Source organism: Scyliorhinus torazame, chromosome 22 (assembly GCF_047496885.1).
Source record: "Scyliorhinus torazame isolate Kashiwa2021f chromosome 22, sScyTor2.1, whole genome shotgun sequence".
Taxonomy (NCBI): Eukaryota; Metazoa; Chordata; class Chondrichthyes; order Carcharhiniformes; family Scyliorhinidae; genus Scyliorhinus; species Scyliorhinus torazame.
This window is the reverse complement of record NC_092728.1, coordinates 108206257-108229766: the sequence shown is the minus strand read 5'-3', so window position 1 is coordinate 108229766 and position 23510 is coordinate 108206257. Positions and strand designations below refer to the sequence as shown.

Here is a 23510-nt window from a genome sequence, read left to right as displayed (position 1 = left end):
CCCCGTCCTCTGTCCGTCACTGTCCAGAGTCCCCGTCCTCTGTCCGTCACTGTCCAGAGTCCCCGTCCTCTGTACGTCACTGCCCAGAGTCCCCGTCCTCTGTCCGTCACTGTCCAGAGTCCCCGTCCTCTGTCCGTCGCTGTCCAGAGTCCCCGTCCTCTGTCCGTCACTGTCCAGAGTCCCCGTCCTCTGTCCGTCACTGCCCAGAGTCCCCGTCCTCTGTCCGTCACTGTCCAGAGTCCCCGTCCTCTGTCCGTCACTGTCCAGAGTCCCCGTCCTCTGTCCATCAGTGTCCTGACTGTCTGTCCTGTGTTCGTCAGTGTCGTTTCTGTCGGCCTCTGTGCGTCCGTCTCCTGTGCCCCGGCCTCGGAAGAGTCCGTCCTCTTGCCCGTCTTCCTTCCCCTCCCTGGCGTACGTCCCTGTGGGCAGATGAACTTGGACCTGGACGGCGGGGGCTTCTCCGAGACGTTCCGGGACGATCGGCTGCTGGCCCTGGGATACACAATAAAGCATTTATCGTTAGACAGGCGGAGTCGGGTGTGACGGGGTGGAGGGGGCAGTGTGAGGGGGTGGAGAATGAGGGGGGTGCAGGGGGTGGTGCGAGGGGGTGGAGGGGCAGTTTGAGGGGGGGCAGTGTGAGGGGGGTTACGGGGTGGAGGGGGCAGTTTGAGGGGGGTTACGGGTTGGAGGGGGCAGTGTGAGGGGGTGGAGGGGGCAGTGTGAGGGGGGGCAGTGTGAGGGGGGCAGTGTGAGGGGGCAGTTTGAGGGGGGGCAGTGTGAGGGGGCAGTTTGAGGGGGGGTTAGGGGGAGGAGGGGGCACTTTGAGGGGGGTTACGGGGTGGAGGGGGCTGTGTGAGGGGGGGTTACAGGGTGGAGGGGGCAGTTTGAGGGGGGTTACGGGTTGGAGGGGGCAGTGTGAGGGGGGGCAGTGTGAGGGGGGGGTGCTGAGGGGGGGCAGTGTGAGGGGGGGGGGGGGTGCTGAGGGGGGGCAGCCAGGCAGGGGAGTCTCACTTGGTGCTGTGCCTCCGATCTGGCATGGCGCTACCTCCCGGGTGGCGGCTCCCCCGGCGAGGTCCAGAGCCTTCTGCTCGTGGACGGTGAGGGGGGTCAGCACAGGTGATCCCACTGCGGTTCTTGCACACTCACGATGGTTGTGGTCTTATCCTGCGTGTGTGTGTGGGGGGGGGGGGGGCGGTCTGCAGCAAGACGCGCAGATGTTGGTAACATTATGACTGGGGGGGGCACTGGGCACCAGGCCATGGCGGCTCGCAAGGGGGGTGTGAGGTGCCCATGTGGGTCGGGGCAGCGTGGTGCCCCCCCCCTGCGTGGGCGGGGGGGGGGGGGGCTGCGTGACACATGGTGGGCGGGGAGGGGGGGGGCGGGTGGCCCGGGGGAACCCTCAGGTCATTGCCCCGGTACCTGGGAGCGGCCAGCTCTCCCTGTCGGATCGCGCACATTAAACGGCGCGGCGTCATCCGGGCGTCGTGGGAGCATGCCGCTCCTCTGGTGCCACGCCCACCGCGTTTCTCGCGGCCCAGCTGCTGGCCCCTTTCCGGGGCCTGAATCGATGCTTCCGGCGGCCCGTTCGCAACGGCCTGGACGCTCTGACTCGCCATCGGAGAATCCCGCCCCAGCTACATCTTCCTCTTACCTCAGGGACACATAATCAAGGTTGATACTCCCAGTGCACTATTGAGGGAGTGCCGCACTGTCAGAGAGTCAGTATTGAGGGAGTGCCGCACTGTCAGAGGGTCAGTATTGAGGGAGTGCCGCACTGTCAGAGGGTCAGTACTGAGGGAGTGCTGCACTGTCAGAGGGTCAGTACTGAGGGAGTGCCGCACTGTCAGAGAGTCAGTACTGAGGGAGTGCCGCACTGTCAGAGGGTCAGTACTGAGGGGGTGCCACACTGTCAGAGAGTCAGTACTGAGGGAGTGCTGCACTGTCAGAGGGTCAGTACTGAGGGAGTGCCGCACTGTCAGAGTGTCAGTACTGAGGGAGTGCTGCACTGTCAGAGGGTCAGTACTGAGGGAGTGCCGCACTGTCAGAGGGTCAGTACTGAGGGAGCGCCGTACTGTCAGAGGGTCAGTACTGAGGGAGTGCCGCACTGTCAGAGGGTCAGTACTGAGGGAGTGCTGCACTGTCAGAGGGTCAGTACTGAGGGAGTGCCGCACTGTCAGAGAGTCAGTACTGAGGGAGTGCCGCACTGTCAGAGGGTCAGTACTGAGGGAGTGCCACACTGTCAGAGAGTCAGTACTGAGGGAGTGCTGCACTGTCAGAGGGTCAGTACTGAGGGAGTGCCGCACTGTCAGAGTGTCAGTACTGAGGGAGTGCTGCACTGTCAGAGGGTCAGTACTGAGGGAGTGCCGCACTGTCAGAGGGTCAGTACTGAGGGAGCGCCGTACTGTCAGAGGGTCAGTACTGAGGGAGTGCCGCACTGTCAGAGGGTCAGTACTGAGGGAGTGCCACACTGTCAGAGAGTCAGTACTGAGGGAGTGCCGCACTGTCAGAGAGTCAGTACTGAGGGAGTGCCGTACTGTCAGAGGGTCAGTACTGAGGGAGTGCCGCACTGTCAGAGGGTCAGTACTGAGGGAGTGCCGCACTGTCAGAGAGTCAGTACTGAGGGAGTGCCGCACTGTCAGATAGTCAGTACTGAGGGAGTGCCGCACTGTCAGAGAGTCAGTACTGAGGGAGTGCCGCACTGTCAGAGAGTCAGTACTGAGGGAGTGCCGCACTGTCAGAGGGTCAGTACTGAGGGAGTGCCGCACTGTCAGAGGGTCAGTACTGAGGGAGCGCCGCACTGTCAGAGGGTCAGTATTGAGCGAGTGCTGCACTGTCAGAGGGTCAGTACTGAGGGAGTGCCGCACTGTCAGAGGGTCAGTACTGAGGGAGTGCTGCACTGTCAGAGGGTCAGTACTGAGGGAGTGCCGCACTGTCAGAGGGTCAGTACTGAGGGAGTGCCGCACTGTCAGAGGGTCAGTACTGAGGGAGCGCCCCACTGTCAGAGGGTCAGTACTGAGGGAGTGCTGCACTGTCAGAGGGTCAGTACTGAGGGCGTGCCGCACTGTCAGAGGGTCAGTACTGAGGGGGTGTCGCACAGTCAGAGGGTCAGTACTGAGGGAGTGCTGCACTGTCAGAGGGTCAGTACTGAGGGAGTGCCACACTGTCAGAGGGTCAGTACTGAGGGCGTGCCGCACTGTCAGAGGGTCAGTACTGAGGGGGTGTCGCACAGTCAGAGGGTCAGTAATGAGGGAGTGCTGCACTGTCAGAGGGTCAGTACTGAGGGCGTGCCGCACTGTCAGAGGGTCAGTACTGAGGGGGTGTCGCACAGTCAGAGGGTCAGTACTGAGGGAGTGCTGCACTGTCAGAGGGTCAGTACTGAGGGAGTGCCACACTGTCAGAGGGTCAGTACTGAGGGCGTGCCGCACTGTCAGAGGGTCAGTACTGAGGGGGTGTCGCACAGTCAGAGGGTCAGTACTGAGGGAGTGCTGCACTGTCAGAGGGTCAGTGCTGAGGGGCTGAGTTTGTGAATGGGTCTGTTTTCATGATTTTGAAGCTCTCTTTTCTGCTATTACCTGCAGGTTCCAACCCCTGTGAGCATTCGGGGAAGTGTATCAATACATTGGGCTCCTTTGAGTGCCTCTGCCAGCTGGGCTATCACGGCCCTCGATGTGAACTGGATATTAATGAATGTATGTCCAACCCCTGCCAGAATGATGCTACCTGCCTCGACCTGATTGGAAAGTTCCAGTGTATCTGCATGTCCGGTACGTCCTGGGAGCAGTGAGGTTGTAGCGATACGGGACACGTGGGTGAAAGGTTGTTTCTCAGACCGGACACCTATAGAGTGGGGTCCAGGGCTCAGTATTCGGAGTGCCGCTGTCTGTAACTGAGCTGGCTTTAGATTTACAAACTTTGGAACGGAATGGAATTCAGATATGTAACAAACAATGAGGAGAATAGTAACAGACTCCAGGAGCAGAGGGACGCACTGGGGGTAGGGTCTCTATATGACTCCCGTCTCACCTCACGCTGATCACTGTTACTGCTCAGATTCTAGCAGAGCTACAGGTGGTCAGGCTATAGGGAAGGCGGGGTCAGGCTATAGGGAGGCGGAGTCAGGCTATAGGGAGGCGGAGTCAGGCTATAGGGAGGCGGAGTCAGGCTATAGGGAAGGCGGGGTCAGGCTATAGGGAAAACGGGGTCAGGCTATAGGGAAGGCGGGGTCAGGCTATAGGGAAGGCGGGGTCAGGCTATAGGGAAGGCGGGGTCAGGCTATAGGGAAGGCGGGGTCAGGCTATAGGGAAGGCGGGGTCAGGCTATAGGGAAGGCGGGGTCAGGCTATAGGGAAGGCGGGGTCAGGCTATAGGGAAGGCGGGGTCAGGCTATAGGGAAGGCGGGGTCAGGCTATAGGGAAGGCGGGGTCAGGCTATAGGGAAGGCGGGGTCAGGCTATAGGGAAGGCGGGGTCAGGCTATAGGGAAGGCGGGGTCAGGCTATAGGGAAGGCGGGGTCAGGCTATAGGGAAGGCGGAGTCAGGCTATAGGATAGCGGGGCCAGGCTGTAGGGAAGGCGGGGCCAGGCTGTAGGGAAGGCGGGGTCAGGCTATAGGGTAGCGGGGTCAGGCTATAGGGAAGGCGGAGTCAGGCTATGGGGTAGGCGGAGTCAGGCTATGGGGAAGGCGGAGTCAGGCTATAGGATAGCGGGGTCAGGCTATAGGGAAGGCGGGGCCAGGCTATAGGGAAGGCGGGGCCAGGCTATAGGGAAGGCGGGGCCAGGCTATAGGGAAGGCGGGGCCAGGCTATAGGGAAGGCGGGGCCAGGCTATAGGGAAGGCGGGGTCAGGCTAAACGGAAGATGGGGTCAGGCTAAACGGAAGATGGGGTCAGGCTATAGGGAAGGCGGGGTCAGGCTATAGGATAGCGGGGTCAGGCTATAGGATAGCGGGGTCAGGCTATAGGGAAGGCGGAGTCAGGCTTTAGGGAAGGTGGGGCCAGGCTATAGGGAAGGCGGGGTCAGGCTGTAGGGAAGGCGGGGTCAGGCTAAACGGAAGATGGGGTCAGGCTGTAGGGAAGGCGGGGTCAGGCTGTAGGGAAGGCGGGGTCAGGCTGTAGGGAAGGCGGGGTCAGGGTGTAGGGAAGGTGGGGTCAGGATTTGGGGAAGGCGGAGTCAGGCTATAGGGAAGGTGGTGTCAGGATTTGGGGAAGGCGGGGTCAGGCTATAGGGAAGGCGGGGTCAGGCTATAGGGAAGGCGGGGTCAGTCTATAGGGAAGGCGGGGTCAGGCTATAGGAAGGCGGGGCCAGGCTATAGGGAAGGCGGGGTCAGGCTATAGGGAAGGCGGGGTCAGGCTGTAGGGAAGGTAGGGTCAGGATTTGGGGAAGGCGGAGTCAGGCTATAGGGAAGGCGGGGTCAGGATTTGGGGAAGGCGGGGTCAGGATTTGGGGAAGGCGGGGTCAAGATTTGGGAAGGCTATAGGGAACAACTTTAAGACGTGAGGCAGGCCGGTGGGGGTGATATTGGGGGGGCCGTTTCCTCACAGGAGAGGGGGAGTGGAAACGTGGAACTCTCTCTCGCAGGAAGCCATTGGGGCGATTCATTCAGGAACGAGATTGAAGTGTTTGTCGTTGGGTAAGAGGAGTAAGGAATATGAACCAGGGCAGGAGGATACGGTCAGCATCGGATCGAGGGGCAGAATGGTCTCCCTTCCGACAGTGATGGCGATAGTTTGGAGGTGTTGTTTCTGAGATGGTAAGGGGGAGTTGAAAGTTCCGAGCTCTTCAATTGCAGACAAGGAAAGATTTTTCCTTTCGTACAGGACCAACCAGCAAAACCCTAACCACAGTGCCACTGACATCTCCAAATGCAGCACCCAGTACCAACAGCTTTGATGGAGAGATTTCAGCTTTCCACTGTGAGAAACAGCCACGTTCCCCACACTAATTCTGTGTTTTAAAATTGCAGGATATGAGGGAATCTTCTGTGAGATTGACATTGATGAATGCGGCAGTAATCCGTGCTTAAACAAGGGCAACTGCGTCGACAAAATCAATAAGTTTGAGTGCGAATGCCCCTCAGGTAGGTGCCAGTGTTCAATAAACCTTCACCCTACCGCCTGGATGCTCTTGAGTTTGGCTGCTCACTAATCCCGGCCTGCGGGCAGGCTTTATTTACCAAGATGTGGCCCACATTCACTGCCGTCCGTTAGCCCCCTGTGATAATCTGTCTGGTGCCGGAATGATTCTTCTCACAGTAACTGAAATCCAGGAAAGGGAAAATAACATTGAAAAACGTCGAGTCACTCCGCGCCGGCCGGTTTAAGCCGGCCAGTGAACGGGGGTGAGGTGGGGGGGAGGGGCTGCGCCCATCGGAGCCTGGCAGAACAGGTTGTGGCGAGTCTAGCCGGGGTGTAAAGTTGGGGGAAGGAACTGAGGTTGGGGGGAGGACTTTACAAGACAAAGTGGAGGGGGGGAGTCTGGGGGTGTCTACAATTCATGGGTGTCATTCATGGTACTCTTTCGGGGATCGGATGATGTTGAATATTAGGGGGGGTTGGATGTGCATGTACATAAGGAGTTAATGTGTCATCAGTAGCACCACATGATCACTAGAGGGCAGGACCAACAGGGGTATAAAAGGCAACCACATTGGGTCTCTGGCTCTCTCTTGGGTGCACTGTGACCACCGCAATAGCAGACTAGTTCAGATGGCTAGTGGGGTTACATACAGTTTTTTTTTTTTCTTCTTTTTTTTCTATAAATTCAGAGTACCCAATTCATTTTTTCCCAATGAAGGGGCAATTTAGCGTGGCCAATCCACCCACCCTGCACATCTTTGGGTTGTGGGGGCGAAACCCACACAAACACGGGGAGAATGTGCAAACTCCACACGGACAGTGACCCAGAGCCGGGATCGAACCTGGGACCTGGAGCCGTGAGGCAACAAGGCTAACCCACTGCGCCACCTCGCTGCCCCTAGGAGTTACGTATAGTTACTGTAGTTAGGTAAAGAACTCATGCAATTATTGTTATAGTTACTCAATAATCCTTTTGTTATTACTGGATGAGTTTGAGTCTTTTTCATCGAGATTCAGAAGACCTCTTCATTAGCCAAGGATTGAGTAGCAGATGTTACCTACCTCACAGGGAACAAAACAGGGGGGTGGACTATATAGTCAATGGTGACCATAGGCGACTCCTGATTTCTTTTTCTTTTTTCCTTTTTTTTCAACCTTGGGAGGTGTTGCTCTCTTTGGTTGTTTCTGAATATGCCGGTCAATATGGTCGCCTTCCTTAACTCTAATTACGTTTGCTCTAGAGTCGCCGGGTATCTTTCGACACCGCCACAAGGTTCAAACCCGAATGCTGATCAAAGACTCGATACACCAGTTAGTTAGTTCAAAGTCGATGCTTATATATTTACACACACAGTTAAATATACTCATGCACGAAACTCTACAGACTAAACTATCACTACTGCTAAAGCCTATACTTAGCTTCGGGCGCCCACTCAGTCAGAGGAACAATGGTTGTTGTTCGGTTCTGAGGCTGCTGGGGTCGAAGTGGTAGAGGGGAACAGCTAAGGTCGTCCGTCTGGTAGCGAGCGTTGACCTTGGACTTACTTGCTTCTGGTGCAGCTGGTGGACGGGTCTCTCCGCTGTGAGAGCCGGGTCCAAGAGAACGATTCTTTCTTGGGGGCTCCTCGCTTATGGGCGGGCCTTGAACTTGGCCCCAATCAATTGGGCCGTTTCTCGATCATTCCTATTGATCTCGTCCAATAAAGGGGTGGGTGCCCTGACGGCTGGGCGTGTCCTAGGTGGCCGTTGGCCTGCTTTGTTTCGGTCTCCTCTGGCGCCGGGGTGTCTGCCTTAGTATCGGTTACTCAAATGTTACTCTTTTGTTCCCGGAGATGGCCCATTAGTATGCTAATGGGCCGACAGTTTTGGTCTTGTCTGGGAGCTGCGGCTCCAACATGCAGACAAACCCTGAACCTGCTTCTTTTCTCAGCATTGTCCATTTTCCCTGCAATCTTTGCAAAGTGTCCATTTTGTAATCGGGAAGTGGCCGTCCCAGATGGCTACAGAGGGTTTGTTTTATTTGATGCTTATATTGTCAGATGGGTCGTTGTTTGGGGTGTGTGATGGGTGGTAGGGATCGCTGGTGTTTATAAGGGGATTGACTTTGTATTTTTTACCATTTACTGTTTGTTGGTGGGGTGTAAATTCAGAAGAAAATGTGAAAATGGAGAACAAAAATATTTTTAAAAAGCAAAAAAAACATCGAGTCCGTCTTACATTTTTCTGTGAAAGTCTGTCAGAGTGTGTCGGGTATCATCGGTAAATGGAGGCCACAGAGACGAGCATCATGACAGCACACAGTCCCCTTCGTCCATCTGTCTGTATTGGTTTGAGTATAACTTATTTAACTCTCATTTTTAACCTGGATTGTCCACTCCAGTTCCATACAAAGGCACTGACTCTCACTGGGGTACGGGTCCCACACACACTGACTCTCACTGGGGTACGGGTCCCACACACACTGACTCTCACTGGGGTACGGGTCCCACACACACTGACTCTCACTGGGGTACAGGTCCCACACACACTGACTCTCACTGGGGTACGGGTCCCACACACACTGACTCTCACTGGGGTACGGGTCCCACACACACTGACTCTCACTGGGGTACGGGTCCCACACACACTGACTCTCACTGGGGTACGGGTCCCACACACACTGACTCTCACTGGGGTACGGGTCCCACACACACTGACTCTCACTGGGGTACGGGTCCCACACACACTGACTCTCACTGGGGTACGGGTCCCACACACACTTACTCTCACTGGGGTACGGGTCCCACACACACTGACTCTCACTGGGGTACGGGTCCCACACACACTGACTCTCACTGGGGGACGGGTCCCACACACACTGACTCTCACTGGGGTACGGGTCCCACACACACTGACTCTCACTGGGGTACGGGTCCCACACACACTGACCCTCACTGGGGTACGGGTCCCACACACACTGACTCTCACTGGGGTACGGTTCCCACACACTGACTCTCACTGGGGTACGGGTCCCACACACACTGACTCTCACTGGGGGACGGGTCCCACACACACTGACTCTCACTGGGGTACGGGTCCCACACACACTGACTCTCACTGGGGTACAGGTCCCACACACACTGACTCTCACTGGGGTAAGGGTTCCACACACACTGACTCTCACTGGGGTACGGGTCCCACACACACTGACTCTCACTGGGGTACGGGTCCCACACACACTGACTCGCACTGGGGTACGGGTCCCACACACACTGACTCTCACTGGGGTACGGGTCCCACACACACTGACTCTCACTGGGGTACGGGTCCCACACACGCGGACTCTCACTGGGGTACGGGTCCCACACACACTGACTGTCACTGGGGTACGGGTTCCACACACACTGACTCTCACTGGGGTATGGTTCCCACACACACTGACTCTCACTGGGGTACGGGTTCCACACACACTGACTCTCACTGAGGTACGGGCTCCACACACACTGACTCTCACTGGGGTACGGGTTCCACACCCACTGACTCTCACTGGGGTACGGGTCCCACACACACTGACTCTCACTGGGGTACGGGTCCCAGACACTGACTCTCACTGAGGTATGGGTTCCACACACACTGACTCTCACTGGGGTACGGGTCCCACACACACTGACTCTCACTGGGGTACGGGTCCCACACACACTGACTCTCACTGGGGTACAGGTCCCACACACACTGACTCTCACTGGGGTACGGGTCCCACTCTCACTGGGGTACGGGTTCCACACACACTGACTCTCACTGGGGTACAGGTCCCACACACACTGACTCTCACTGGGGTACGGGTCCCACACACACTGACTCTCACTGGGGTACGGATCCCACACACACTGACTCTCACTGGGGTACAGGTCCCACACGCACTGACTCTCACTGGGGTAAGGGTTCCACACACACTGACTCTCACTGGGGTACGGGTCCCACACACACTGACTCTCACTGGGGTACGGGTCCCACACACACTGACTCTCACTGGGGTACGGGTCCCACACACACTGACTCTCACTGGGGTACGGGTCCCACACACACTGACTCTCACTGGGGTACGGGTCCCACACACACTGACTCTCACTGGGGTACGGGCCCCACACACACTGACTCTCACTGGGGTACGGGTCCCACACACACTGACCCTCACTGGGGTACGGGTCCCACACACCCGGACTCTCACTGGGGTACGGGTCCCACACACACTGACTCTCACTGGGGTACGGGTCCCACACACACTCACTCTCACTTGGGTACGGGTTCCACACACATTGACTCTCACTGGGGTACGGGTCCCACACACACTGACTCTCACTGGGGTACGGGTACCACACACACTGACTCTCACTGGGGTACGGCTCCCACACACACGGACTCTCACTGGGGTACGGGTCCCACACACACTGACTCTCACTGGGGTACGGCTCCCACACACACTGACTCTCACTGGGGTACGGGTCCCACACACACTGACTCTCACTGGGGTACGGGTACCACACACACTGACTCTCACTGGGGTACGGGTCCCACACACACTCACTCTCACTGGGGTACGGGTTCCACACACACTGACTCTCACTGGGGTACGGGTCCCACACACACTGACTGTCACTGGGGTACGGGTCCCACACACACTGACTCTCACTGGGGTACGGGTCCCACACACACTGACTCTCACTGGGGTACGGGTCCCACACACACTGACTCTCACTGGGGTATGGGTCCCACACACACTGACTCTCACTGGGGTACGGGTCCCACACACACTGACTCTCACTGGGGTACGGGTCCCACACACACTGACTCTCACTGGGGTACGGGTGTCACACACACTGACTCTCACTGGGGTATGGGTCCCACACACACTGACTCTCACTGGGGTACGGGTCCCACACGCACTGACTCTCACTGAGGTACGGGTGTCACACACACTGACTCTCACTGGGGTACGGGTCCCACACACACTGACTCTCACTGGGGTACGGGTCCCACACACACTGACTCTCACTGAGGTACGGGTCCCACACACACTGACTCTCACTGGGGTACGGGTCCCACACACACTGACTCTCACTGGGGTACGGGACCCACACACACTGACTCTCACTGGGGTTCGGGTCCCACACACACTGACTCTCACTGGGGTGTGGGCCCCACACACACTGACTCTCACTGGGGTACGGGTCCCACACACACTGACTCTCACTGGGGTACGGGACCCACACACACTGACTCTCACTGGGGTGTGGGCCCCACACACACTGACTCTCACTGGGGTACGGGTCCCACACACACTGACTCACACTGGGGTACGGGTCCCACACACACTGACTCTCACTGGGGTACGGGACCCACACACACTGACTCTCACTGGGGTTCGGGTCCCACACACACTGACTCTCACTGGGGTACGGGTCCCACACACACTGACTCTCACTGGGGTACGGGTTCAACTCAAAGTCACTTCAGGTGGATTATAGGCCCCTATCTGTTCTCTGATAATCATTCGGTTTGTTTATCCTCAGGCTTCAATGGGAATTTGTGTCAGATTGATGTGGACGAGTGTGCGAGTACCCCCTGCCAGAACGCAGCCCGCTGTGTGGACGGCCCCAATAAATATCACTGTGAATGTTTGGAAGGTCAGTGTGCCTCTTCCTGCCCCTCACCCTCCTCCCACAATCCTTTGCTCTCCCTCCCTCGCTCCAACTCATTCTCTCCTCACCCTCGTCCTTCTCCCTCTGACCTCCCCTTTCCACTGAGGATTTTCACATCCCAATCACAGCTTTACCTCAGTATGATCAGCCCTTCAGCTTCCTCCTGTTTCCATGTTCAGTGTCGGACACTCTTAGCCTCTGTGCTCTCCATCCAATCTCTCAGTTCCATCAAATTTGCTCTGATTTTGAAAGGTGTTTCGCATTCTCTCAGTGACAGTGTTTGTCGTGTGTGTGAGGCAGAGAGAGTATCTCCCTCTCTCTGTGTCTGTCTCTGCCTCCCACTCTCCCTCTCTTTCCCTCCGTTACTTACTCCTTCCCTTTCTCTCCGTCTCCCCGTCTTTTTCTATCTCTATCTCTCCCTCACCCTTTTCTTCTCTGCTCCCTCTCTCCCCCACTCTTTCATAGAATGTCTACAGTGCAGAACGAGGCCATTCGGCCCATCGGGTCCGCATCGGCCCTCCAAAGGAGCACCCTACCCAGGCCCATTCCCCCACCCTTTCCCTGTAACCTCGCCTCACCTGCACATCTTTGGACTGTGGGAGGAAACCGGAGCCCCCGGAGGAAACCCACGCACACACGTGGCAAACTCCACACAGTCACCCAAGATCAGAATCGAAATCGGATACCTGTTGCTGTGAGGCAGCAGTGCTAACCACTGTGCTACCATGCCACTCACTCTCTCCATCTCTCTCTCTCTCTCCATCTCTCTCTCCATTTCTCTCTCTCTCCATCTCTCTCTCCATCTCTTTCTCCATCTCTCTCTCTCTCCATCTCTCTCCATTTCTCTCTCTCTCCATCTCTCTCTCCATCTCTTTCTCCATCTCTCTCTCTCTCTCCATATCTCTCTTTCCCTCTCTCTCTCTCTCACCATCTCTCTCTCACTCTCTCTCTCTCCATCTCTCCATCTCTCCCTCCATCTCTCTCTCTCTCTCTCCATCTCTCTCTCCATTTCTCTCTCTCTCCATCTCTCTCTCCATCTCTTTCTCCATCTCTCTCTCTCTCTCCATCTCTCTCTCCATCTCTCTCTCCATCTCTTTCTCCATCTCTCTCTCTCTCTCCATCTCTCTCTCACCATCTCTCTCTCACTCTCTCTCTCACTCTCTCTCTCCATCTCTCTCTCTCTCCATCTCTCCATCTCTCCCTCCATCTCTCTCTCCAGCTCTCTCTCTCTCTCTCTCTCTCCATCTCTCTTCCTCCCTCTCTCTTCCCTCTCTCTCTTTCCTTCTCCATCTCTCGCTCCCTTCTCTTTATTTCTTGCAGCCTGATTGGTGTTTATTTTGTGTTGTTTTGCTTTTTTCGGAAGGTTTCACTGGGACTCTCTGCGAGACTGACATCAATGAGTGTGAGCAGGACCCCTGTCACTATGGGGAGTGCAAGGATGCCATCGCCACCTTTATCTGTGTCTGTAACCCTGGTTACACAGGCCGTGTGTGTGACATTAACATTAACGAGTGTCAGAGTCAACCCTGTCAGAACGGAGGGACCTGCCAGGACAGGATAGATGGCTACGCCTGTGCCTGTCTCAAAGGAACCACAGGTACCGACTCTTCCCACTCCCTTCACTTTCCCCGCCTCTTCCTCACCCTCAACCCTTATCAAATCAATCCCCCCACCCCTATTGCAGTTTTGTCTCATTTTCTTGAGTGCCCTAAACTCCCCAATCCCAGTGAAAGAAAACAGATGATTTATTTATTTGTCACATTGTTGTGTGTGGGATCTTGCTGTGCACAAATTGGTTGCCACGGTTCCTGCATTATAACCGTGACTGCACTCCAAAAAGCATCAATTTGCTGTTCGAGGGGGTGGAAGATGTCTGTGAGCGCTCGATCCATGTACACATGGACCCCGTGATCCATGTACACATGTTTTGGGCCTGTCCAAGGCTGGAAAGGTTTTGGAGGACGGTGTTTAGTACAACCTCGGGGGTCTAATACGTGGACATGGAGCCCGGTCCCCTAGAAACCATGTTCGGGGTGTTGGCCCAGCCGGATTGCAGGCAAGTGCGGGGTCGGATGTTTTAGTTTCGCCTCGCTGGTCGCTCGTGCCTTCTTGGAATGGAGGTCAATCTCTCCGCCCTATCCCTTGGCGTGGCCGGGGAGGGAGGGGGAGGGAGGGGGGGCCCTGCTGGAATTTCTGACCCTGGAGAAGGTGATGTTTGCTCTGAGCAGGGAGAGTGAAGGGTTCCACAATTGGGTCTTGTTCATCATGAATTTTCGGGAGTTGGTTACCGTTGACCGTTGAGGGAGGGGGCCGTTGCGGGTGGCAGGGGGGGTTTTGTGGGGTTGTTTTGTAAAATCGTTGAAAATTTTTTGAATAAAAATACTTCCCCCCCAAAAAGCACCAAATTGGTTGTTGAGGACTTGGGCGGTGATAGGTGTCACCGAGATGCACATCTTTCCTACTTTCAGTCAACAGATTCTCCTAATCATCTTTATTTTTTGTGGTGCTCAAAAGTTAAAGTATTTAATCGCTGGAAATATTATTTTTCCCACAGGTGTAAACTGTGAAACAAACTTAGATGACTGTGCCAGTAATCCCTGTAAATACGGCAACTGCATTGATCAGATTAACAGTTATGACTGTGTCTGTGAGATTGGATACACAGGTAAGACTCACTCCTCAACTCAGTAACATCGCCTGTCTCACCCCTATCCCAGCCTCACCTGCCTCTGAAACCCTTGTCCCTGTCTTTGTTATCTCCAGGCTTGATTATTCCAACACACTCCCGGCTGCCCACCCACATGCCACCCTGCGAGACCTGAGCTTGTCCAGAATTCCGCTGTTTGCGTCCTAACTCGCACCATTCCCGTTCAGCCAGCACCCCTGTACTCACTGACATTCGCTGGCTCTTGGTTAAGCAGAGCCTTGATTTTAAACTTGTTGTCCTTGTTTCCAAATCCCTCCCACCCTGGTCTCCCTATCTCCGTAACCCCCTCCAGCCCCACAGCCCCCTGAGATATCTGTTCAGATTCTGGCCCCTCGAGCATCCCTGATCTTTGTCTCTTTCCCATTGCTGGCCGGGATTCCAGCTCGGTCTCCAGCTAGAGCTCTGGAATTCCACCCCCCCACCCCCCTAAACCCCTCCACCTATCCCTCTCCTTCCACCTTTAAGATTCCCCTTAACATCGACAGCTTTCACCAAGTTTCTGGCCACCTGGCCTGTCGAGTGAAGGGTGAAGATTAGACGCCTCTATGATGCTGACATAATAATGATGTCAGGTCACATGACTGGGAAATGCGAGAGATCTGGCAGGAGGGAAAGCTGTGATATTGTGTCGAGGTGCAAATGCCTCCAAGCCTGAGAACAATGTCTGGATGGATGGCCTGGCCATATCCCCACTAATCTGACATGACGGCAGAATTTGGAATAATACTGATGCTCACTGGTCCTCAATGAGAGAAGAGTCACTCGGGCTTTGATATTCTTCAAAGACTTCACCAAAGTCATCTCGGAATACCAAAATGTTGTGCAAGAGCTCAGCAATCCGTCCATTGGCCAAACGTCACTTGTCCTACAGAAGAAATCATTTCTAACTGTCTGGTGCCATAAAATGCCAAGAATGAACTGTTCGCGTCCACTTTCCCATCGAGGCTGTGATGGCGCACCTGGGAATGGGCTTATTTAAATTTCGGGGGGTGGCTCTCCTTATTGTCACTGGTCATGACTCACAGTGGATGCAGAATGTCACAGCAGAAACAGACACCCAATCCTTCAAGAGAATTGATGCACCACATCTAATCAGAGTGTCCAACGATGGACCGCAATTTGCTGGGGAGCTATTCTGCCATTTTGCAAACGAATAAGGCTTCGTTCATTTCACCAGCTCACCTCACTATTCTCAAGTGATGAAGAAGCTGAGAGAGGGGCACAAACCATCAAAGATTTGTTGAAGATAAAGAAAGACCTTCACCTCGCTCTTTGTTATCGATCCTCACCATTACAGTGTTTCCTCGCCATCAGAGTGACTAATGGGCGGGAGATTGCGAACACAGCTTCCATCTCGGGAACAAAACCTCAAATCCAAACGTCATCACGAAGGACCGTGAGAGAGTTAAACAAAAACAGGGAAATGACCCGGCTGGAACTTTGATCGCAGGCACAGACTTACGGGTGCTGAAGCCTGGGGAACGAGTATGGGTCCAAGGCCAACAGGGAAGGGACGATCAATGAAAAAACTCCACCACCGAGATCATACAGGGTTGAGACAGACCAGAGTATCATAAAGTGAAGCAACAGAACACTCACATCGAGAGTTAGGGATATCCTTGGCCTCAAAAGGATCTCAGACGGAGGTGAGGGAGATTGGTGCAGGCACCTCCCAGCACAGCTCTGTGACGTCTGAGGCTTTGGGGAAAGATGTCAGAGGATGTAAATGTGATGGGGTTGGGGGAGATGTGAGTAAAGGGTTAACATCAGATGTGCCCACGGTGCTGATGTGCTAATGATGTCAGATCACATGACTGACCAGCGCGATGGGAGAAGGAGGGGAGATTCCAGCTCGTGCCCCCTGTGAATAGAGAATAGTAGTTTTGAGAAAGTACAGATTCAAGCAGCTTGGTTTGTGAGAATAGACAATCCCCAGAACCCCCGTCTAGACCCCAAAACACACAAAGAAACATGTCCTAATATCTCTTTGTGTGGCTCAGTGTTAATACTTTGTTATATTACGCACCTTCAAACCTTTCATTATGTTTAAGACATTTTATATAAATGTAAGTTGTTGATAAATGTTCCTCCCTGCCGCTCCCACTCCGAAAGATTCTCCCCACACACACACACACACACACACACACACACACACACGCACACACAGGCACACACACACACACACACACACACACACACACACACACACACTCACACACACACACACAGGCACACACACACACACTCACACACACACACACACTCACACACACACACTCACACACACACACAGACACACTCACACACACAGGCACACACACACAGGCACACACACACACACACACTCACACACAGGCACACTCTCACACACACTCACACACACACACACACTCACACACACTCACACACACACACACACTCACACACACTCTCACACACACACACACACACACACACACACTCCATCCAGCTCCTCAGGGTTACATTTTTATTTAAATTTCAAGTACCCAATTCATTTTTTCCAATTAAGGGGCAATTTAGCGTGGCCAATCCACCTACCCTGCATATCTTTGGGTTGTGGGGGCGAAACCCACGCAGACACGGGGAGAATGTGCAAACTCCACACGGACAGTGACCGGGGCCGGGATCGAACCTGGGACCTCGGCGCCCTGAGGCAGCAGTGCTAACCACTTGCAGCACAGCCTCTCACACAACCCACCTCCCATTCTTTCCCATGTGACTCGCATCAGCTTTCCTGTGAAAGTTAATCCAGAAATAAACTATATTTTTAATAAAAGAGATTTTCTTTTCTGTCTCTCCCCGATCTTTACCGCCAATCTCCCACTGTTCACACGGGCGCTCTCCCCTCGCTCCTCGGTCCTTCTTCCCCGCAAACCTCCTCCCCTTGTCCTTCATTTCCTCAATCCTAAATCCCCAGTGCCTCATTCTCCCGCCCTCTCCTGTTTTTGCCCTCTGCCCCCACACCTCTCATTCTCCCTCACCTCCGCTCTTCCCCCTCCATCCTCAACAGGGGTCTTCAATCCCCAAAGGGAGTGAAAAGCTGCTTCTCGCTGGGTCGGTTTGACTCTCGCAGTCGAATAGCAGGATAGCAGGGAGATTGATTGACACCCCCCCCCCCCCCGACGCACTGACTGTGACCAATTCCCAATGATAAAAGACGAAGGTCACCACCCCTGGCAGGTCTCGGCCTAGGACCCCCCACCCCCCGACTCCGAGACAGCCACCAACCCCACCCCTAAGACGAGACATAGAAAAGTCTTAGTCCCAGTCTCCATCCTCGTTCGAATTGTATTGGAACACCGTTTAAAATTATAATCACAGCAGACCAAAAGGCACAGCGATAAATGTGGAGCTTGCTCTACCTGAACCCAGTCAATGGGAAGAGGGAAATGAAGGAATCCCAGTGAAAGCACCGATTGTCAGCAGCCACACATGCCTGCACCAATTCTCAGGGGTATCGTGTTCCTTTCCCTGGCCTGACTGCTCCCTCCCTCCCTCTCTATCTGTGTGGAGGGATTCAGGGAGTCTCTCGCCGTAACCACGCTGCGCCTGAATCTCAGGCCCCTCGTGGCCAGGCCGAGCCTCAGGAACGGGTACAGCTGCCTCCGAGGAGGAAGGCAGCCTCTCAGATAAAAGGCCCATTATGACAGCCCATCTGGCGTCTTGCGTTACAGCTCGAGCTGCTGCCTTCAAAGATCTGGGGCAGGTGGAGCGAAAAACGATCCTTTAACCTGAGGAAATCGAGACATTGGCCCCGTTGTTTTTTGTTTTGGGATGGGGGGGGGGTGGGTGCAGGTTGGATTTAATACTGAAGGAACTTGTTTCTGAACGCACCTCACAGCAATCTATTCAAGTTTAACTTGAAGTCCTGAGAGGTTCCAACACTGACAGACTGACCAAAATAATCATTCTGGTAGCAAATATTCCCATCTCGATTCTGAACACACACTGACTCTCACTGGGGTACGGGTCCCACACACACTGACTCTCACTGGGGTACGGGTTCCACACACACTGACTCTCACTGGGGTACGGGTCCCACACACACTGACTCTCACTGGGGTACGGGTCCCACACACACTGACTCTCACTGGGGTACGGGTCCCACACACACTGACTCTCACTGGGGTACGTGTCCCACACACACTGACTCTCACTGGGGTACGGGTCCCACACACACTGACTCTCACTGGGGTACGGGTCCCACACACACTGACTCTTATTGGGGTACGGGTTCCACACACACTGACTCTCACTGGGGTACGGGTTCCACACACACTGACTCTCACTGGGGTCCGGGTTCCACACACACTGACTCTCACTGGGGTACGGGTCCCACACACACTGACTCTTATTGGGGTACGGGTCCCACACACACTGACTCTCACTGGGGTACGGGTCCCACACACACTGACTCTCACTGGGGTACGGGTTCCACACACACTGACTCTTATTGGGGTACGGGTCCCACACACACTGACTCTCACTGGGGTACGGGTTCCACACACACTGACTCTCACTGGGGTACGGGTTCCACACACACTGACTCTCACTGGGGTACGGGTCCCACACACACTGACTCTCACTGGGGTACGGGTTCCACACACACTGACTCTCACTGGGGTACGGGTCCCACACACACTGACTCTCACTGGGGTACGGGTTCCACACACACTGACTCTCACTGGGGTATGGGTCCCACACACACTGACTCTCACTGGGGTACGGGTCCCACACACACTGACTCTCACTGGGGTATGGGTCCCACACACACTGACTCTCACTGGGGTACGGGTCTCACACACACTGACTCTCGCTGGGGTCCGGGTCCCACACACACTGACTCTCACTGGGGTACGGGTCCCACACACACTGACTCTCACTGGGGTACGGGTCCCACACACACTGACTCTCACTGGGGTATGGGTCCCACACACACTGACTCTCACTGGGGTACGGGTCCCACACACACTGACTCTCACTGGGGTATGGGTCCCACACACACTGTCTCTCACTGGGGTACGGGTCCCACACACACTGACTCTCACTGGGGTACGGGTCCCACACACACTGACTCTCACTGGGGTACGGGTTCCCCACACACTGACTCTCACTGGGGTATGGGTCCCACACACACTGACTCTCACTGGGGTATGGGTCCCACACACACTGACTCTCACTGGGGTATGGGTCCCACACACACTGACTCTCACTGGGGTACGGGTCCCACACACACTGACTCTCACTGGGGTATGGGTCCCACACACACTGACTCTCACTGGGGTACGGGTCCCACACACACTGACTCTCACTGGGGTACGGGTCCCACACACACTGACTCTTACTGGGGTACAGGTCCCACACACACTGACTCTCACTGGGGTACGGGTCCCACACACACTGACTCTCACTGGGGTACGGGTCCCACACACACTGACTCTCACTGGGGTATGGGTCCCACACACACTGACTCTCACTGGGGTATGGGTCCCACACACACTGACTCTCACTGGGGTACGGTCCCACACACACTGACTCTCACTGGGGTATGGGTCCCACACACACTGACTCTCACTGGGGTACGGGTCCCACACACACTGACTCTCACTGGGGTACAGGTCCCACACACACTGACTCTCACTGGGGTACGTGTCCCACACACACTGACTCTCACTGGGGTACGGGTCCCACACACACTGACTCTCACTGGGGTACGGGTCCCAAACACACTGACTCTCACTGGGGTACTGGTCCCACACACACTGACTCTCACTGGGGTACGGGTTCCCCACACACTGACTCTCACTGGGGTACGGGTCCCACACACACTGACTCTCACTGGGGTACGGGTCCCACACACACTGACTCTCACTGGGCTATGGGTCCCAGACACACTGACTCTCACTGGGGTACGGGTCCCACACGCACTGACTCTCACTGGGGTACGGGTCCCACACACACTGACTCTCACTGGGGTACGGGTCCCACACACACTGACTCTCACTGGGGTATGGGTCCCATACACACTGACTCTCACTGGGGTACGGTCCCACACACACTGACTCTCACTGGGGTACGGGTCCCACACACACTGACTCTCACTGGGGTACGGGTCTCACACACACCGACTCTCACTGGGGTACGGGTCCCACACACACTGACTCTCACTGGGGTACGGGTCCCACACACACTGACTCTCACTGGGGTACGGGTCCCACACACACTGACTCTCACTGGGGTATGGGTCCTACACACACTGTCTCTCACTGGGGTACGGGTCCCACACACACTGACTCTCACTGGGGTACGGGTCCCACACACACTGACTCTCACTGGGGTACGGGTTCCCCACACACTGACTCTCACTGGGGTATGGGTCCCACACACACTGACTCTCACTGGGGTATGGGTCCCACACACACTGACTCTCACTGGGGTATGGGTCCCACACACACTGACTCTCACTGGGGTACGGGTCCCACACACACTGACTCTCACTGGGGTATGGGTCCCACACACACTGACTCTCACTGGGGTACGGGTCCCACACACACTGACTCTCACTGGGGTATGGGTCCCACACACACTGACTCTCACTGGGGTACAGGTCCCACACACACTGACTCTCACTGGGGTACGGGTCCCACACACACTGACTCTCACTGGGGTACGGGTCCCACACACACTGACTCTCACTGGGGTATGGGTCCCACACACACTGACTCTCACTGGGGTATGGGTCCCACACACACTGACTCTCACTGGGGTACGGTCCCACACACACTGACTCTCACTGGGGTATGGGTCCCACACACACTGACTCTCACTGGGGTACGGGTCCCACACACACTGACTCTCACTGGGGTACAGGTCCCACACACACTGACTCTCACTGGGGTACGTGTCCCACACACACTGACTCTCACTGGGGTACGGGTCCCACACACACTGACTCTCACTGGGGTACGGGTCCCAAACACACTGACTCTCACTGGGGTACTGGTCCCACACACACTGACTCTCACTGGGGTACGGGTTCCCCACACACTGACTCTCACTGGGGTACGGGTCCCACACACACTGACTCTCACTGGGGTACGGGTCCCACACACACTGACTCTCACTGGGCTATGGGTCCCAGACACACTGACTCTCACTGGGGTACGGGTCCCACACGCACTGACTCTCACTGGGGTACGGGTCCCACACACACTGACTCTCACTGGGGTACGGGTCCCACACACACTGACTCTCACTGGGGTATGGGTCCCATACACACTGACTCTCACTGGGGTACGGTCCCACACACACTGACTCTCACTGGGGTACGGGTCCCACACACACCGACTCTCACTGGGGTACGGGTCCCACACACACCGACTCTCACTGGGGTACGGGTCCCACACACACTGACTCTCACTGGGGTACGGGTCCCACACACACTGACTCTCACTGGGGTACGGGTCCCACACACACTGACTCTCACTGGGGTACGGGTCCCACACACACCGACTCTCACTGCGGTACGGGTCCCACACACACTGACTCTCACTGGGGTACGGGTCCCACACACACTGACTCTCACTGGGGTACGGGTCCCACACACACTGACTCTCACTGGGGTACGGGTCTCACACACACTGACTCTCACAGGGGTACGGGTCCCACACACACTGACTCTCACTGGGGTACGGGTCCCACACACACTGACTCTCACTGGGGTACGGGTCCCTCACACACCGACTCTCACTGGGGTACGGGTCCCACACACACTGACTCTCACTGGGGTACGGGTCCCACACACACCGACTCTCACTGGGGTACGGGTCCCACACACACTGACTCTCACTGGGGTACGGGTCTCACACACACTGACTCTCACTGGGGTACGGGTCCCACACACACTGACTCTCACAGGGGTACGGGTCCCACACACTGACTCTCACTGGGGTACGGGTCTCACACACACTGACTCTCACTGGGGTACGGGTCCCACACACACTGACTCTCACTGGGGTACGTGTCCCACACACACTGACTCTCACTGGGGTACGGGTCTCACACACACTGACTCTCACTGGGGTACGGGTCCCACACACACTGACTCTCACTGGGGTACGTGTCCCACACACACTGACTCTCACTGGGGTACGGGTCCCACACACACTGACTCTCACTGGGGTACGGGTCCCACACACACTGACTCTCACTGGGGTACGGGTCCCACACACACTGACTCTCACTGGGGTACGGGACCCACACACACTGACTCTCACTGGGGTACGGGTCTCACACACACTGACTCTCACTGGGGTACGGGTCCCACACACACTGACTCTCACTGGGGAACGGGTCCCACACACACTGACTCTCACTGGGGTACGGGTCCCACACACACTGACTCTCACTGGGGTACGGGTCCCACACACACTGACTCTCACTGGGGTACGGGTCCCACACACACTGACTCTCACTGGGGTACGGGTCCCACACACACTGACTCTCACTGGGGTACGTGTCCCACACACACTGACTCTCACTGGGGTACGGGTCTCACACACACTGACTCTCACTGGGGTACGGGTCCCACACACACTGACTCACTGGGGTACGTGTCCCACACACACTGACTCTCACTGGGGAACGGGTCCCACACACACTGACTCTCACTGGGGTACGGGTCCCACACACACTGACTCTCACTGGGGTACGGGTCCCACACACACTGACTCTCACTGGGGTACGGGTCCCACACACACTGACTCTCACTGGGGTACGGGACCCACACACACTGACTCTCACTGGGGTACGGGTCTCACACACACTGACTCTCACTGGGGTACGGGTCCCACACACACTGACTCTCACTGGGGAACGGGTCCCACACACACTGACTCTCACTGGGGTACGGGTCCCACACACACTGACTCTCACTGGGGTACGGGTCCCACACACACTGACTCTCACTGGGGTACGGGTCCCACACACACTGACTCTCACTGGGGTACGGGTCCCACACACACTGACTCTCACTG

General features: G+C 55.9%; 1 protein-coding gene across 1 annotated transcript in view; it reads left to right on the top strand.

Moving 5' to 3' along the window:
* The window catches only part of LOC140398873 (uncharacterized), a 147304-nt gene that overhangs the window by 98900 nt on the left and 24894 nt on the right, over window positions 1-23510 (top strand). The window contains 5 exon segments of the mRNA XM_072487816.1: window positions 3579-3764; window positions 5958-6071; window positions 11619-11732; window positions 13111-13344; window positions 14302-14412. Coding sequence (XP_072343917.1) covers window positions 3579-3764; window positions 5958-6071; window positions 11619-11732; window positions 13111-13344; window positions 14302-14412 — 759 coding nt within the window.